At 43.0% G+C, this 19,273-nt stretch overlaps 1 protein-coding gene across 10 annotated transcripts in view; it reads right to left on the reverse strand.

Annotated features, from left to right (window-relative positions):
- The window catches only part of SLC17A5 (solute carrier family 17 member 5), an 87,712-nt gene that overhangs the window by 19,753 nt on the left and 48,686 nt on the right, over window positions 1-19,273 (reverse strand). For 4 of the 10 annotated variants that reach the window (XM_063605380.1, XM_003809524.5, XM_034962385.3 and 1 more), the window contains 3 exons: window positions 18,563-18,710; window positions 10,062-10,152; window positions 3,106-4,936 (listed from right to left, as the gene is read on the reverse strand). In XM_063605380.1, coding sequence (XP_063461450.1) covers window positions 4,799-4,936; window positions 10,062-10,152; window positions 18,563-18,710 — 377 coding nt within the window. In that variant the 3' untranslated portion in view covers window positions 3,106-4,798. The other 6 variants (XM_063605379.1, XM_055113886.2, XM_055113887.2 and 3 more) reach the window with 5 other exon arrangements.

Raw genomic sequence — 19,273 nt, forward strand, 5'->3', positions numbered from 1 at the left:
CTACTCGGGAGGCTGAGGCAGGAGAATGGCGTGAACCTGGGAGGCAGAGCTTGCAGTGAGCTGAGATCGCGCCACTGCACTCCAGCCTGCGCGACAGAGCGAGACTCAGTCTCAAAAAAAAAAAAAAGAAAAAAAAAAAAGAAAACCTAGCGGTGATTACACAACAGCTTGGGCAACAGGTCTTTTGTTTTTAAAACAATATATTTGGCCAGGCACGGCAATCCCAGCATTTTGGGAGGCTGAGGCGGGCAAATCACGAGGTCAGGAGTTCGTAGACCAGCCTGGCCAACATGGTGAAACCCCATCTCTACTAAAAATACAAAAATTAGCCAGGTATGGTGGCGCATGCCTTTAGTCCCAGCTACTCAGGAGGCTGAGGCAGGGGAATCGCTGAACCTGGGAGGTGGAGGTCGCAGTGAGCAGGGATCGCGCCACTGCACTCCAGCCTGGGCAACAGAGCAAGTGTCCGTCTGAAAATAAATAAATAAATGAAACAATATATTTATTTGAATAGGTCATACTGCCACATTTGGTAAAGTGAAAATTAATTGTCCTTCCTATCCCTAGTTGCTGATTTTATCTCTATAGAGGTAACCGTTGTTTGTGGAAAAATCTACTCAAACTGTGTTTTTTTTTTTTTTTTTTTTTTGAGACTGAGATTCGCTCTTGTTGCCCAGGCTGGAGTGCAATTGCGTGATCTTGGCTCACTGCAACCTCTGCCTCCTGGGTTCAAGCGATTCTCCTGCCTCAGCCTCCCGTGTAGCTGGGATTACAGGCATGTGCCACCATGCCCGGCTAATTTTGTATTTTTTAGTAGAGACAGGGTTTCTCCATGTTGGTCAGGCTGGTCTCGAACTTCTGATCTCAGGTGATCTGCCTGCCTCAGCCTTCCAAAGTGCTGGGATTACAGGCGTGAGCCACCATGGCGGGCCAAATGTGTTTTTTTTTCTTTTTCTTTTTCTTTTTTGAGACGGAGTCTCACTCTGTCGCTCAGGCTGGAGTGCAGTGGCGCGATCTCAGCGCACTGCAAGCTCCGCCTCCCGGCTTCACGCCATTCTCCTGCCTCAGCCTCCGGAGTAGCTGGGACTACAGGCACCTGCCACCATGCCCGGCTAATTTTTTTGTATTTTCAGTAGAGGTGGGGTTTCACTGTGTTAGCCAGGATGGTCTCGATCTCCTGACCTTGTGATCTGCCCGCCTCGGCCTCCCAAAGTGCTGGGATTACAGGCGTGAGCCACCGCGCCCGGCCCAAATGTGTTTTTTTCTTATCTCTCATTCAACAACAATAAACACAGAAGACTTCTGTGATTAAAAGGGTGTAGGTTTTTCCTCACACACCAACTAAGCAATCAGTTCTGCAACAGACACCGGTTGGGTGTCTCCCAATTCAGTACTGACACTGTCTACCTGGAGGTAGCATCAGATTCCACAGGTTGAAGGCCCAGTCCCCAAGATTGCCCACCACTGGAGACACCAGTCCCAAGTCTAGGCTTCTGGAACTTGTGACCTGCTGGCTTCAAGTTGAGGTTTTCACAACTGCCTCTTTTGGTTCAATCGATTTGCTAGAGTGGTTCGAAGAACTCAGGGAAACACTTATGTTTATCATTTACTATAAAGGATATTACAAAGGACACAGATGAAGAGATGCACAGGGCAATGTCTGGAGAAAGGGATGAGGAACTTCCATGCCCTCTCTGGGCGTGCCACCCTCCAGGAACCTCCATGTGTTCAGCTATCAGTAGGCTCCCCAAACCCTGTCTTATTAGGCCTTTTATGGAGACTTCATTGGATAGTCATGATTAACAACCATGTAGAAATGTGATTGGACAGAAAGGGTGTGATCTAACACTAATAGACTCAGAGGGAAACCCAGCAAGTCCTGTCCAGATTCTTCTTGGCCTCTCTGTGCAGCATTCCTTCCTCCAGGGTATGGAGAGGACCTCTTCTCAAACGTGGGCATGGGGTCTTATGACCTACAGTCCAACAAGGTAGGCCACATAATTTTTTTTTTTTTTTTTTGAGACGGAGTCTCACTCTGTCACCCAGGCTGGAGTGCAGTGGTGCAATCTCGGCTCACTGTAACCTCCACCTCCCGGGTTCAAGTGATTCTCCTGCCTCAGCCTCCCGAGTAGCTGGGACTACAGACGCCCGCCACCACGCCTGGCTCATTTTTGTATTTTTAGTAGGGACGGGGTTTCACCATATTGTCCAGGCTGGTCTCGAACTCCTGACCTTGTGATCCGCCCGCCTCAGCCTCCCAAAGCGCTGGGATTACAGGTGTGAGCCACCTCCCCAGCCACAGAATTTCTTTATGACCAGTTCCAAGACAGAAAGGTGGGGGAAGATTCCTGCCTTGGGAGAAAAAGCAGCAGGTGAAAGGAGGACAGGAGAGGATCAGAAAGATTCTGTTTCCTGAGGCTACTTCTAAGGGCTAAAGGCGCTCAACATAACAAGAGCTACGGGAGTTATGAGCCTCGAACCATGGATGAAAATCTATATCTGTATCTATATCTATCTATAAAATCACACACTGTTTTCCAGTTTCTTGAGTATTATCTTAGAGATATTCTGTACACTTGTGATTTAATGTCTCCAGGAGACTTCTGTATTTTTATTTAAGGACTAGAGAAGACGTGTGTATCTCTGAGATAGAAGGAAAAGAATAAGGGGAGAGACTGAAGAAGTAAATGAAAGAGGAGCTCCTAACTGGGCGTGATAGCACATGCCTGTGTAGTGCCAGCTACTTGGGAGGCTGAGGCAGGAGGATCGCTTGAGCTCAGCTTGGGCAACAAAGCAAGACCGTCTCAATTATTTAAAAAAAGAAGAATTACTGAAGCAAGTCCTTAGAGGAGGTGGGAGAGAGAGAATCAGTGTAGTGTGGGCATATGCTATAGCAAGAAGGACTGACTCTATTCAGAGCTAGGAAGGGCAGGTTGATGGCAACAGAGATTTCTGATGCTGTATCCCTTAGGAGGCCCAAGTTCCTCGGCTTTGTGGTAGCAGAAATGTGTGTAGAGAAGACGATGGCTCGAGCAGGATGCAGAAAAGATGTCAAAGAGTCACTGTGGACACTAGGAAACATCACAGAACTGTCAGATCCAAAAATCAATTCACAAAGGTTTATTTTGATGATTTATAAAAGAAACATTGCCATAGCAATTTAAAGCTATTTACAAATTTAAAAATAAATGTACATAAATGTATTCACATCACATTAAACAGTTTTAAAATATTACACGTAGTGTTGAACACAAAACATAAACTAAGTTTTAAGCCACATAGGTGTTCTGAAAGCATGCTCAACAACCACAGCCACTGGAGGATGGTCCACTGGAAAAATATGATTTCAGGAACCAGAAGTAAAGATGATTACCCTAGTCTCAGGTGATGTGGCCTTTAAAAGTCACTTTAACTTTAAACTGCAACACAAACTTAGATGAAGACAGACTGAACAAACAGTGAGAATTAATTAAAAAAAAATTCTCGTGTAGCTTAAAAACATAGAACAGGCTGGGCACAGTGGCTCATGCCTGTAGGCTCAACACTTTGTGAAGTCGAGACAGGAGGATCGCTTGAAGCCAGGAGTTCAAAACCAGCCTGGGTGACAAAACGAGACCCCATCTCTACAAAATACAAACGAACAAAACACAGCACATAGAAATTTATACTGTGATCCATGTGGAGTAGCTTTAAACCAGGATGATCTTATTTGTGATTGACTGGGCATCGCACTTTTCTTTCTTTTTTCTTTTTTTTTTTTTTTGAGTTGGAGTCTCGCTCCATCGCCCAGGCTGGAGTGCAGTGGTGTGATCTTGGTTCACTGCAACCTCCACCTCCCGGGTTCAAGTGATTCTCCTACCTCAGCCTCCTGAGTATCTGGGATTACACGCGCCCGTCACCACGCCCAGCTAATTTTTTGTATTTTTAGTAGAGATGGGGTTTCACCATGCTGGCCAGGCTGGTCTCGAACTCCTGATCTCATGATTCGCCCACCTCAGCCCCCCAAAGTGCTGGGATTACAGGCATGAGCCACCGTGCCCGGCCGCTTCGCATTTTTCTTTTGCAGGTTGCATGCCAGCCGATATTCCTCTGTGCTGGGAAGGGAAAGTTTGAGGATGTATCAAGACCACAGCAGTGGATCTCACTGCTCTTGCCTACTCAGGGCTTTATCTACACATTGATAGCCCCTCAGAGGAAAGGCACCAGCCGAAGAGTCGACACTGGCTCTGGGCTTGGATGCTGCCTCTGATAAACGCTGGGCACTCTGACCCTGAAGCCAGGGAGGGAGTGCTTGGCAGCTGCCTGGGCACACTCCCCTCAGTCCAGTTGCCAGGCCAAATTATACAGTGGATGGCAGCTCCACAGAGATGCTAAAGTTTGAGGTCTAAGTGTCAGAGAGAGCTGACAATTTTTATGAGGAAAGTGAACAACAGGTGTTTATCAGTACCTGAGAATTATCATCTAGTTTAATTAAGCAAAGGTATTAGGAGGTCTGTTTCAGCTCATTCCCTTTAGTATGGCCCTAAAAAATCAACAGAACTGTCCTACTTCATGTTGCCCGACTAGCAGGCAGGTATGTGAACCTAAAGTAGAAGTCCTAGCATATATATTATTCATAATTAAACAGTTCATTTTATTATTCTGGCAACTAGTGATATTTCATGATTATAGGCCTTAAAAATCTAATACAAGTACAATTAAAAAAAGACATAGAATGCTTACACAATACAGAAGGCACTTTGAGGTTACATGATAAATAAAAATACATTAATAGAGGCAGGATTATTTATTGGTTCCTTCAGTGTCTGTGTCCATGGTGATCATTGAGAGCCCAGTTTTGTACTTCACCTTTGGCGAATAGTGTAAAGAAAATGGCACCAAAAACATTAATAGCAGCAGCAATATAGAACACGGTTTGCCATTCTCCAACAGTGTTCTATAAAGAAAGACAAAAAATGCAAGTGAAATAAAATTTTGTGTGTAGTTCACTTCATTAAAAAGACAGTGTCACAAGAGTGTTAAAACAGCCACATTATTCATAAAAGCCTCATCCTTGAAACAACCCAAATGTCCACCAGCAGTAGGATAGTGGTATATTTGTTCAACGTAATACAATACAGCAATGAGAATGGGCTACAACATCATAAATACAGCTCACAAACAAAATATGAAGCAAAAGAAGCCAGACAAAAAAGGTACATACTAAATTATTCCATTTATATAAAGCCCAAAGTCAGACCATACTAATCTATGGGGTTAAAAGTTGGGAGAGTGGTTCCACTTGGTGAGGGTGAAGGAAAAATAGGAGGAAGTGGTACCTGGGGTCTTACTGAGGGAGGTAATATTCTGTTTCTTGATTGGGTGCTGGTTACACAGATGTATTAACTTTGTGGAAATTCATCTAGCTGCACACTTTAGATTTGTGCATTTATTTATTTTTGTTTTTATTTTTGAGACAGAGTCTCACTCTGTCACCCAGGCTGGAGTGCAGTGGTGCAATCTCGGCTCACTGCAGCCTCCACTTTCTGGGCTGAGGCAACCCTCCCAACTCAGCCTTCCAAGGAGCTGGGATTAGAGGTGCATGCTACCATGCCTGGCTAATTTTCTTTCTGTGTATACATATACGTATATATATACATATTTTTAGTAGAGATGGGGTTTTGCCATGTTTCCCAGGCTGGTCTTGAACTCCTGGGCTCAAGTGATCCACTCGCCTCAGCCTCCCGCAGTGATGGTACTACAGGTGTGAGCCACCACGCCTGGCCTGGATTTGTGCATTTAAAAAAAGTTATACTTCAATAAAAAGTTTACTGAAGATAGATAGATATACTTCAATAAAAAGTGTACTGGCATGTCCCTGAATCATGCCTAACACTAACTAACACTAAGAAAGTCGTATGCCTGTGCACGGTCTCCCGGGTTCTCAGGTGAAAGGTGTCAGGTGGATCAAGTAAATACTGTTAAGATGAACTCAAGTTCAGCTTTGAGGATCTGTGACATTAGAGAGAGGCCTGGCAAGTATAAAAGATCTTGAATGGCATACAAAGTAGGATATAACATGGGATCTGTCAGTAAGACAACTGTTCATTGTATAACCCTGTGGCATAAAAATATCAGACAGTTATCTAAATTTCTGGGTCATGTGACTACCTTTAACAACCATTTTTTGGATTTTTTTCAATTTCAGTCTAACCAGAGTGGTGACTATATTTGCAGCATTAAATAAACACACGGCCGGGCGTGGTGGATCACGCCTGTAATCCCAGCACTTTGGGAGGCCAAGGCGGGCAGATCACGAGGTCAGGAGATCGAGACCATCTTGGCTAACGTGGTGAAACCCCGTCTTTACTAAAAATATAAAAAAATAGCCGGGCGTGGTGGCCAGCGCCTGTAGTCCCAGCTACTCGGGAGGCTGAGGCAGGAGAATGGCGTGAACCTGGGAGGTGGAGCTTGCAGTGAGGCTGAGATCGCTCCACTGCACTCCAGTTTGGGCAACAGAGCAAGACTCCCTCTCAAAAAAAAAAAAACACAAAAAACTGGTTGGGCGTGGTGGCTCATGCTTGTAATCCCGGCACTTTGGGAGGCTGAGGTGGGTGGATTACCCGAGGTCAGGAGTTTAAGACCAGCCTGGCCAACATGGCGAGACCCTGTCCCTACTAAAAATACAAAAATTAGCTGGGCGTGGTGGCAGGCTCCTGTAATCCCAGCTACTCGGGAGGCTGAGGCAGGAGAATTGCTTGAACCTGGGAGGTGGAGGTTGCACTGAGCTGAGATCATGCCATTGCACTCCAGCCTGGGGAACAAGAGTGAAACTCCGTCTCAAAAATAAATAAATAAATAAACCAGGCCAGGCGTGGTGGCTTACGCCTGTAATCCCAGCACTTTGGGAGGCCGTGGTGGGCGGATCATGAGGTCAGGAGATGGAGCCCGTCCTGGCTAACAAGGTGAAACCCCGTCTCTACTAAAAAGACAAAAAATTAGCCAGGTGTGGTGGTGGGCACCTGTAATCCCAGCTACTTGGGAGGCTGAGGCAGGAGAATGGCGTGAACCCGGGAAGCGGAGTTTGCAGTGAGCCAAGATCGTGCCACTGCACTCCAGCCTGGGCAACAGAGTGAGACTCCGTCTCAAAAACAAAACAAAACAAAACAGAAAAAAACAAACCAAGCAGGCCAGGCATGGTGGCTCATGCCTATAATCCCAGCACTTTGGGAGGCCCAGGTAGGTGGATACCTTGAGCCCCGGAGTTTGAGATCAGCCTGGGCAAGGTGGTGAAACCCCATCTCTACAAGAAGTAGAAAAATTAGCTGGACATGGTAGTGTACATCTGTAGTCCCAGCTACTTGGGGGGCTGAGGTAGGAAGATCACCTGAGCCTGGGGAGGTTGAGGCTGCAGTGAGCCATGATTGCGCCACTGCACTCTAGCCTGGGCGATGGAGACCCTGTCTCAAAAAACAAACAAACAAACAAACAAACAAAAAACCCAAACAAACAAGCAGTAGAACTAGCAATGAGGAAGTGAAAGAGAAGGCACTGGGAAGCCAGTATGAGGTCATTTATTTGGGAAAAAGGGAGAAACATGAAGAAAGAAACACCCTGTGGTGGTTATACTTGTCTGAGATGAATGCATTTTAGTGCAAAAAAATCTTAGATACTCATCTTAAATTCTGCTGAGGAATCAGTCAATAATTACATCTTATACCAGAAAGAAATGTTTGAAACAGCTTCTTAGGATTACTAAGACAAAGCTGCCCTGTGTGGTCTCTGGGATAAAATAATACTTCAGTGTTATCTGAAGGCAATGAGTGAACTTAAAATCAATCATTGTACTACAAGTCTCACACAGCTCCTAGTTTGTTTTTTAACAAAAATTCCACCAGTTTTTAGAGAATACTGTTTTGTTTATAACAACATTGAACCTCAGACTCACTTTGAATTTTAATTATTGCATTATTTATTTATATGCTGACTCATTCCACAAAGTTTTTGAGGCAGTGCTCAAAGTAAGAAATTACAGGCTGGGCGCGGTGGCTCATGCCTGATATCCCAGCACTTTGGGAGGCTCAGGCGGGTGGATCATTTGAGGTCAGAAGTTCGAGACCAGCCTGGCCAACATGGTGAAACCCCATCTGTACTAAAAATACAAAAATTAGCCGGGTGTGGTGGCACGTGCCTGTAGTCCTAGCTACTTGGGAGGCTGAGGCAGGAGAATCGTTTGAACCTGGGAGGCAGAGGTTGCAGTGAGCTGAGATCACGCCACTGCCCTCCAACCTGGGGGACGAGTGAGACTTCATCTCAAAGAAAAAAAAAAAAAAAAAAGAAAGAAATTACAATTGTGAAGGTAAGTCTGTGCTTTTCCTTTTTTAAAATAATATACTTTAGAGTTTTATTTGGCCGGGTGCAGTGGCTCACTCCTGTAATCCCAGCACTGTGGGAGGCCGAGATGGGCGGATCACCTGAGGTTGGGAGTTCCAAACCAGACTGACCAACATGGAGAAGCTCCGTCTCTATTAAAAATACAAAATTAGCTGGGCGTGGTGGCACATGCCTGTAATCCCAGCTATTCGGGAGGCTGAGGCAGGAAAATTGCCGGAACCCGGGAGGCAGAGGTTGTGGTGAGCTGAGATCGCGCCATTGTACTCCAGCCTGAGCAACAAGAGCGAAACTCCGTCTCAAAAAAAAACAAAAAACAAAAAAAACACACACACACAAACAAAAAACAAAAATTAGCAGGGCATGGTGGTGGGTGCCTGTAGTCCCAGCTACTTGGGAGGCTGAGGCAGGAGAATCGCTTGAACTTGGGAGGCAGAGGTCGCAGTGAGCTGAGACTGCACCACTGTACTTCAGACTGGGCAACGGAGTGTGGAACTTATTTTATTTTGTTCATTTTTTTATTTTTATTTTTTATTTATTTTATTTTTTTGAGACAGGGTCTCCTGCTCTCACCCAGGCTGGAGTGCAGAGGCATGATCATAGCTCACTGCAGCCTCAAAACCCTGGGCTTATGCATCCACCTGCCTTAGCCTCCTAAGTAGCTGGGACTACAGGTACAAACCACACCCAGCTAAAACAGTGATATCCTTTTAATAGCATTAAACAAATGCTGTAACATATCCCAAATCAAGCGCAGTTCACACTTGTAAACATACAAGACTGTAATTCAGGAATCCATATTTCCCTAGCAGAAGTGTTGGCATTATCTGTAAGTGAAATGAACACATGGTAGTGAGCTGACTTAGGTTCTGGTGTTGCCACCCTGCTCCATGAGGACAAGGTTAAACATTTTGGACATGTCCATATTGAGACACAGAACTTTAGAAAAAGCATTTCTACAACATTCCTTTTTATTAAGTGAGAGGAAATAGTAACAGGGAGGTACCGTGTCACTTAAGGAATTAGAAATGGTAGATGTGGAGAAGAAGTAGGAACACTATCTGTGGGGAACACATATATGTCTGAAATCAGTATATTTGGTAATAAGAAAGTCTGTAAGTATGTCCTGAAATTCTTTTTTTTTTTTTTTTTTTTTTTGAGACAGAGTCTTGCTCTGTTGCCAGACTGGAGTGCAGTGGCGATGTTGGCTTACTGCAACCTCCGCCTCCTGGGTTTGAGCGATTCTTGTGCCTCAGCCTCCTGAGTAGCTGGGACTACAGGCACCTGCCACCACACCGGCTAATTTTTGTATTTTTAGTAGAGACGGGGTTTCACCATGTTGGTGAGGCTGGTATTGAACTCCTGACCTCGTGATCCACCTGTCTCGGCCTCCCAAAGTGCTGGGATTACAGGCATGAGCCACTGCGCCCGGCCAATATCACAACTTTTATCTACTTGTGTGGTTTCAGCTACAGTGTCTTCATTTGACTTAGTTCAATTGTTTTGTCTAAAATCCAAAAACTGTTCTTTGAAAATATACTTTCCCATCCATTAAGGCATTTAGCTTTTTGTTGCTAAAAAGAATTTCATAAGAACATTTAGAATTTTAAACTTAATTAAAATACACTGAACTTTGACACAGATGTGCAGCTCCAAAACCTTTCCAGTTTACAAGTAAATTATCTACTTACATCAGGGGTCAGACTTTTAGCAATGACGGGCCCAACCATTCCTGGAATAGTGGCAAATGTATTTGTGATGCCCAGGAGGATACCAGCATACCTGTAGAAACATTTTCATAGACGTTTATTATTGTGATACACATTTAAACAGCTTCATTCTTTCCTTCTTCTTTTTTTTTTTTTTTTTTTTTTGAGACAGAGTCTCACTCTGTGGCCCAGGCTTGAGGGCAGTGGGATGATCTCAGCTCACTGCAGCCTCTGCCTCCCGGGTTCAAGCGTGCCTTAGCCTCCTAAGTAGCGGGGACTACAGGCATCCACCATCATGCCGGGTTAGTTTTGTATTTTTAGTAGAGCTGGGGTCTCACCATGTTGGCCAGGCTGCTCTCGAGCTCCTGACCTCAAGTGATCTGCCTGCCTCGGCCTCCCAAAGTGCTGGGATTTCAAGTATGAGCCACAGTGCCTGGCTGCTTCTTTCAATAGACAGCTATTCTGCTCCAGGTTGTGTTCTTGTGAAATTTTATGTCTAAATAAAATGTCTTATTGAAATGGGATTTTATATTCAGCTGGTGAAAAACTTGCATTTCAATAGTTAAGTAGCATTTTAACATTACATAGAGGAAGGCCTGGCGCGGTGGCTCACGCTTGTAATCCCAGCACTTTGGGAGGCCGAGGAGAGTGGATCACGAGGTCAGGAGATCGAGACCATCCCGGCTAACATGGTGAAACCCCGTCTCTACCAAAAATACAAAAAAAATTAGCCGGGCATGATGGCAGGCGCCTCTAGTCCCAGCTACTCGGGAGGCTGAGGCAGGAGAATGGCGTGAACCTGGGAGGCGGAGCTTGCAGTGAGCATTGATCGCGCCACTGCACTCCAGCCTGGCCGACAGAGCGAGACTCTGTCTCAAAAAAAAAAAAAAAAAAATTACATACAGGAACACAGCCATGGAAATAACCCCTTTTTATAGTGATATAGGAAAGTTCTGAGATATCATTTTCATACAGAAAGCTTAGCATGTCTAGCTTAAAGTTTTTTAAGTTAAAAAAATTTCTTTCCTGATTTGAAAATTCAATTGTAATTAATTTTTGAAAATTAATACGAAAAAAGAAAAAAATAAGGAAGTAAAATTACCTATAATTCTTCCCCATAGAGATGATCAACATTAACATTTTCATAAATATCCTATTTTTTCTGTCTGTATGTATTCCTAGTATGTTATTATAGACGTGAGATCATATCAAACATAAAATTTAGTTGTTCCATTAATTACATTTTTTTTTTTTTTGAGACGGAGTCTCTGTCGCTCAGGCTGGAGTACAGTGGCGCGATCTCAGCTCATTGCAACCTCCGCCTCCTGGGTTCAAGTGATTCTTCTGCTTCAGCCTCCCAAGTAACTGGGACTATACACGCATGCCATGTAGGTCAGGCTGGTCTTGAACTCCTGATCTCAGGTGATTCACCTGCCTCGGCCTCCCAAATTGCTGGGATTACAGGTGTGAGCCACTGTACCTGGCCCGATAATTCATTTTTAAAATTGCTGCCTCTTTTTTTTTTTTTTTTTTGAGACAGAGTTTCGTTCTTGTTGCCCAGACTGGAGTGCAATGGTGTGATCTCGGCTCATTACAACTTCCACCTCCCCAGTGCAAGTGATTCTCCTTTCTCAGCCTCCTAAGTAGCTGGGATTACAGGCATGCACCACCATACCTGGGTAATTTTGTATTTTTAGTAGAAATGGGGTTTCACCATGTTGGTTAGGCTGGTCTCAAACTCCTGACCTCAGGTGATCCGCCTGCCCCAGCCTCCCATAGTGCTGGGATTACAGGAGTGAGCCACTGCGCCTGGCCTAAAATTGCTGTCTCTTTACTAGGATGTTTGTCCTGTATATATTCATGAATTCTGGACTTTGAAGATTGTATCTCTTAGGTATCATTTCACATAATCTTATACCTCCTGTATTTCCTGTACACTGTTTCTAGACTCTAGATCCTAGGGGGTTCATTAGATTTAGTTTTAATGTTTTTGGTAAAAAACAAAAACAAAAACAAAACACTTAAAGGTGAAGGAGGAGTTCAGTTAAAAAAAGTGCTGCTTAACTAATTCAGTTATGTATAAAGATCACAACGTTTTATGTTCAAAACTTGTGCATACACACAGCACTATAACAAAACCATGAAGTACAGATCTTTTTGGCTTATCCCCTTTAGGGGTGTATCTAAATTAACCAAGCTTGGCAGAGCCTCTCTTTTTTTTTTTTCTTTTTAAACCATTAACACCTTGGCAGTAAGAGGAGTCAACTGCAATGTTGCCAGCCTTTCCAGTGACAGATATTAAGTGCAGACGAATGCCATGAAATTCTAAATGTCAGCAACAAGAAGCTCATTCAAGTACTTATATTTCACTTGGCCAGGACAGGCCATGAAAGATTGATGACTACTTGGAAGAAAACAAGTTGTATGGACTCAGTCTGGATTCTGTGCTGTTGGAGTACTATTGGAATTAATAGCTGAAAATCTATCTAATTCCCATGAATTCAGGCAACAAAATTACCATAGAAAAATCTCTATTTTGGGGCCGGGTGTGGTGGTGCATGCCTGTAATCCCCAGCATTTTGGGAGGCTGAGGTGGGCGAATTGCTTGAGCCCAGGAGTTTGAGACCAGCCTGGGCAACATGGTGAAACCCTCTCTCTACAAAAAATAAAAAAACACACAAAAAATTAGCTGGGTGTGTTGGCTCAGGCTGTAGACCTGCTCACTACTCAGGAGGCTGAGGTGGGAGGATTGCAGGAGGATTGCTTGAGACTGCAGTGAGCCGTGATCTTGCTACTGTACTCCACCCTGGGTGACAGGGTGTGACTGTCTCAAAAAATAATAAATAAATTAATAAAATAAAATATCTATTTCAGTCTATAGAAGTAAAGGCCTATAAAATCCAAGTACACATTTATATGTTAATAGGAATATTATTTATTGGAAAACCTTGTATCTATTTACTGACTATTTATTGGAAAACCTTATATCAGACATGTTTATAAGGGTTTTATATATCATATTATATCATTTTAATTATAAAATCAACCCCATGAGGAAGGATTATCTTCATTTTATTTTTTAAATTTTAAAATTTTGTTAAGTTTTTTAGAGGTGGGATCTTGCTATATTGCCCAGGCAGGTCTTGAACTGCTGGGCCCAAACGATCCTCCCACCTTGGCCTTCCAAAGTCCTGGGATTACAGGCGAGAGCCACTGCACCCAGCTGGATTATCTTCATTTTATAGATGAAGAAAAACCATAAAATGTCACCCAATTTGTCTGATTCTGAATCAGTACTTAATATTATAATGTTATAGTCTACAATGCTACCTTGTTAAAAAAAACAAAACACAGTAATCACTGAACCCAATCTGTAGGAAAGATAAATTTTCTCATGCTTCATTTTTCACCACAAGCCCTGGTGTTGAACTTATTTATGGCTTGTTTATGGTCCTCAAGTGCCTCTGTTTTAACTAGTAGAGAATTACACTGAATGGGCCCTCAGTTGTTACCACAACAAAAAGCAACTATGAAAAACATAAGATATGTAATCCCCAATAAGATATGTAGCCAAGACTCCTGCAACTAGAAATAACTGGTGTGCTTTGAACGAAGAAATTCCAGTTGGAAAAGAAAAACTAAAAAGCTCATCTGAAGAGCTGAATCAAAATATAAGAAAGTTATCCTTTGAGCTAGAACTGCAAGGTTTAAACACACACACACACACACACACGCACACACACACACTAAGGGAGATAAATAATTTCGACTTTGGGCTGGGCATGGTGGCTTACGCCTGTAATCCTAGCACTTTGGGAGGCCGAGGCTGGCGGATCACCTGAGGTCGGGAGTTCGAGACCAGCATGACCAACACGGAGAAACTCCGTCTCTACTAAAAATAAAAAATTAGCAGGGTGTGGTGGCACATGCCTGTAATCCCAGCTACTTGGGAGGCTGAGGCAGGAGAATCACTTGAACCCAAGAGGCAGAGGTTGTGGTGAGCTGAGATTGCACCATTGCACTCCAGCCTGGGCAACAAGAGTGAAACTCCGTCTCAAAAACAAAACAAAACAAAAAACAAATAATAATAATAATTTTGAATTTGATGATTTATTTATTTATTTATTTGTTTATTTAATTTTTTGAGACTGAGTCTCACTCTGCAGCCCAGGCTGGAGTGCAGTAGCACAATCTCTGCTCACTGCAACCTCCAACTCCTGGGTTCAAGCAATTCTCATGCCTCAGCCTCCTGAGTCAGTGGGATTATAGTCGCCCGCCACCACACCTGGTTAATTTTTGTATTTTTAGTAGAGATGGGGTTTCACCATGTTGGTCAGGCTGGTCTGGAGCTCCTAACCTCAAACGATCCAACCGCCTCAGCCTCCCAAAGTGCTGGGATTACAGGCATGAGCCACCTCACCCGGCCTATTTACATTGGAATAGTTGTGTCTCAGTCAGCTGAGAACAAGTACAGCAGTCCTCATTATCTGAGGCATAAAGGCACTTGCTTACCATCCTCCCAACTGCTACAACTATTTGCTGGCATCATTTATGTTACTAAAACTGTTTAGCTTCTTATGATATCTAGATAAATGTCTTTTTCGGCTTATAAGACTCATAAAATTTCAGGGTTGGACCTGGGTCTTTAAGATGTAGACTTCAACCACCCACCTGATGCTTGAAGCTCAGGCACAGGATCCCCCTGCTGCCTGTCCAGCATTATACTTCATGACATGACCCACCATCATCCAGGCCAGCTTAAGCTTATACAGATGCCAGCAGGAATCATGTTACTTTCATGTTTGTGTCTTCAACATCTGGTACAGTGCCTGGCACAGTGTTTCTCAAATGACTAGATCCATTAATGAGCATGCTATTACACTGAAATTTAGTAGTGACAAATTTATCTAATTGTACATCCAATTCATCTTTCTCCACCTTGTCCAAAACGGTATCTATCATAGGAGACCTGGCTGAAGTCCTGACATATCAAATCTACTATATTTTCTTTATTCTATTAGGCTAAAAATTATGTTGAGAAGTTAGACTGTTTTGCCATTTTGGCTCTTAGTGACCCAGTGGTGGCTCTTTAGTGGTCAGCATTTTCCTTTCTGAAAGCACACCAATCATCACTTTAATTTTTTTACTTGGATTGATCTGTGACCCTGGTCACCACACCTGACTCAAAGTTAGCCAGAAAATAATTACATTTATTGCATTATATGCAAATACCTTTATTGCATTATGAGCAAAGTGTTCTGTGTGTGTTCTATTTAATCTTCACAATGATTTTATAAGGTAGGTACCATGGATATTTGGTTTTCTTTTTCTTCAGCATCTATTTTCATCTTTTGACAATAGCACTATTTTTTTTTTTTGAGATGGAGTTTCACTCTTGTCACCCAGGCTAGAGTGCAATTGCTCACTGCAACCTCCACCTCCCAGGTTCAAGTGATTTTCTGCCTCATCCTTCCAAGTAGCTGGGATTACAGGTCCTACCACCCCACCTGGCTAATTTTATATTTTTAGTAGAGACAGAGTTTAACCATGTTGGCCAGGCTGGTCTTGAACTCCTGACCTCAGGTGATCTGCCCACCTTGGTGTCCCAAAGTGCCGGGATTACAGGCATGAGCCATTACACCCGGCCGACCATAGCTCCAATTTTTATCCGATGATCCAATTTTCTTTCATTGCTAGTTCAAGAGAGCAGGGGGGGCCCTCATCAGATTCCAGAGATTCTAACAAGACTTCAGGAATCTGATGAATCCTAAGCTACCTTTCAGATTTATTAAATGGTGTGGGTGACTTACCATCTTCTGGCTGGATGGCTGCTGAACCAATTTTATGTTCCTTATAATTTTTTTTTTTTTTTTTTTTTTGAGATGGAGTCTCACTTTGTCGCCCAGGCTGGAGCACAGTTGCACAATCTCGGCTCACAGCAACCTCTGCCTCCCGGGTTCAAGCAATTCTCCTGCCTCAGCCTCCTGAGAAGCTGGGACTACAGGTGTGTGCCATCACACCCTGCTAATTTTTGTATTTTTAGTAGAGATGGGGTTTCACCATGTTGGCCAGGCTGATCTCGAACTCCTGACCTCAGGTGATCCACCCGCCTCAGCCTCCCAAAGTGTTGGGATTACAGGCGTGAGCTACCGTGCCCGGCTCAAAATGACTCATGTTTATTGACATGTTCATGTGTTATAATGGATGTTACCGATGGATTCCTCAGCATCCATTCCCACTCCCCACCCCCATCTGTGTAGCAATAGTGACGTCTGAGGGGCACTGACCCTTTGACTTCTAACTTTTGGGGTAGGTGCTGATTGTCCTAAAGTCACATGATATTCTCTTGGCCATTGGGGTTGGTTCATGTGACTCAGTTTGGGTCAACCAAAATGAAGCCCAGGACTTATTTCCATGGTGGAGAGAGGAAAAGATCCTTTTCTTTCTGCTTGATGTGAATGAAGAAGCATGTAGTCCTGATTGTTGCTGGCAATCATTTCATTGTGTGATTTTATAAGCAGACCCAGTCTTAGGACAAAACTACTACTGTAAAAGACAGACAGTGAGAAAGAAACAATCTGTGGTGATATTAGTAGGCAGCTGGATATCAACTCTTGCCTGAAGCCTATTATCTCTGGATACAATTAAGTGAATCAATAGATTATGCTGTTTAGCCCAGTTTAAATTAGAATTTCTACACTTCAACTAAAAACATCCTAAGCGATAACATCGCCTAGAACTATTTCTTGCCAAAACTCTCAATTCCCATATCCCTTTGACTATTCGTCAACCCTAGGCTTGACAAAACCTCAAGTCTTGGCCAGGTGCTGTGGCCCACGCCTGTAATCCTAGCACTTCGGGGGGCTGAGGCGGGAAGATTACTTGAGGCCAGGAGACTGAGACCACCCTGGGCAAGATAGGGAGACCCCATCTCTACAAAATATTTTTTGAAAAATTAACCAGGCATGGTGATGTGTGCCTGCAGTCCCAGCGACTCAGGAGGCTGAGCAGGAAGGATTACTTGATCCCAGGAGTTCAAGGCCACAGTGAACTACAGTGGCGTCACTGCACTCTAGCCTGGGTGACAGAGTGCAGCTTATCTTAGAGTATTTATTGAAGAGATAGGAGACTGAGGATTCATAGAAATCAGAAGATTCTGTAGGAGTCCAGGTGTGAAGATTTTGAGGTAGTGAAAAGAGGGTAAGGGTCCATCTGTCTTTTCTCCAAAATAAATTTATATCTATTATTTTTACAAATAAAGTGTATTAAAACTTTTGGGTTAAACTATTTACATAGCTCCCTTATTTACCTTGTCAACTGGCACAAAATGGTTTTAGAAGTATGTGGCTCAAAGAATATTTCCAGAGAGGTAGCTGTAGAAAGAATTTTGGGCTTAAAAGTAAAAATTTTAGGTTCAAGTTTTGGCTCTATCATTTATTATATTAGCTGTGTGCTGTAAGATAAATCACTTAACTTCTCTTAAATTTCTTTAGCGTTCAAATAGGGCAAAAATACTTACTTCAAAGGAATGCTTTAAGGGTAAAATGGATAGTGTTTATGAAAGTGATGTGTAAACTATCAAGGGCTACACAAATATATTTGCACATAGGTAATATAGTTAGACAAATCAATTGGTCTACTCTTTGACATTCATTCATCTGACAAAATGCCTACTACATGCCAAGTGCCATGGAGAGCCCTGAGGACGATAAGGGAGTTTCTGCCTTCACAGAGTTCCTAGTCTAGCTGGGTGAACAGACACAGTAATGAGTTATTGCAATGTTCTGATGAGAGCACTGTGGACAGAGGTGATGATAGTTAAAAGTTTAAATTTAAAAACAACTTCCTGCTTTAATTATTGTGTAAATTAAAATCTTGTTAAGAATTTAAAGTCATTCCTACAGTAGTCAAATCCATAGAGGCAGAAAGTAGAATGTTGGTTGCCAGGGCCTGGGAGGAAGGAGAAATGGGAGATTGTGTTTAATGGGTACAGTTTCTGTTGAGAAGATGAAATTGTTCTAGAGATTGTTGGTGGTGCTAGTTATGAAACAATGTGAATACTTAATGCCACAGAACTGCATACTTAAAATGGTAAGTTTTATATCATATCTATTTTATCAGGTTTTTTTTTTTTGAGATGGAGTCTTGCTCTTGTTGCCCAGGCTGAAGTGCAATGATGCGATCTCAGCTCACTGCAACCTCTGCCTCCTGGGTTCAAGCGATTCTCCTGCCTCAGCCTCCTAAGTAGCTGGGATTACAGGTGCCCGCCATCATGCCTGGCTAATTTTTGTATTTTTAGTAGAGATAGGGCTTCGCCATGTTGGCCAGGCTGGTCTCAAACTCCTGACCTCAGGTTATCTGCCTGCCTTGGCCTACCAAAGTGCTGGGATTACAGGTGTGAGTCACCGCCTCTGGCCTTTTATCAGGATTTTAAAAAATATAATTTAAAGTCAATCACAGCAAATCTTTATATTAGTACTCACGAAGGAGCAATATCCAGATGGTTGATGCTAAATCCAGAAGAGCAAAAGCCTCCCAGTGTTGTTGATATAGTTAGGAAAGCAACGGCCAAAGAATAATCACAGCCAATGAAGCCAGCAGCTACCAGGAATACTGCAGGTCCAATCATTCCTGGAGTTAAAAAGTTATAAAAGGGAAAAAAACACCCAGCATTAATATTTGCTCTACCTTAATATGGTATAAATCTGAAATTTGAAATTGCTGCCACCTACTGTAGAAACACTATATTGCCTGGAAGACTAACAAATTTCATGAAAAAAAAAAAAAACAAAACTTCTGGAAAACATGGGTACAACTAATATACTATAAAAGGAAAATCTCATTATGCAATGTTATTAAATCTACATGTGGCCAAAACTCAGCTAAAATTCCATGGTGTTAGAGAAGAACAAGACAAGAACAACTTAAAAATATGTTTCTAGAGAGAAGCAATAGCTGACACAGAATGTGGTTTAAAATACATATAACCAAAGGAGATAAACTGAATAATAAACTCTGTTGGATGAGGTTAGAATAATATTCCATCTTGCCTGGGTGTGGCAGCTCACACCTGTAATCCCAGCACGTTAGGAGGCTGAGGCGGGAGAATCACTTGAGGCCAGGAGTTTGAGGCCAGCCTGGGCAACACAGCAAGACCCTGTCTCTACGAAATATTAAAAACAAAATTCGCCAGG

The sequence above is a fragment of the Pan paniscus genome, chromosome 5 (assembly GCF_029289425.2).
Source record: "Pan paniscus chromosome 5, NHGRI_mPanPan1-v2.0_pri, whole genome shotgun sequence".
NCBI lineage: Eukaryota > Metazoa > Chordata > Mammalia > Primates > Hominidae > Pan > Pan paniscus.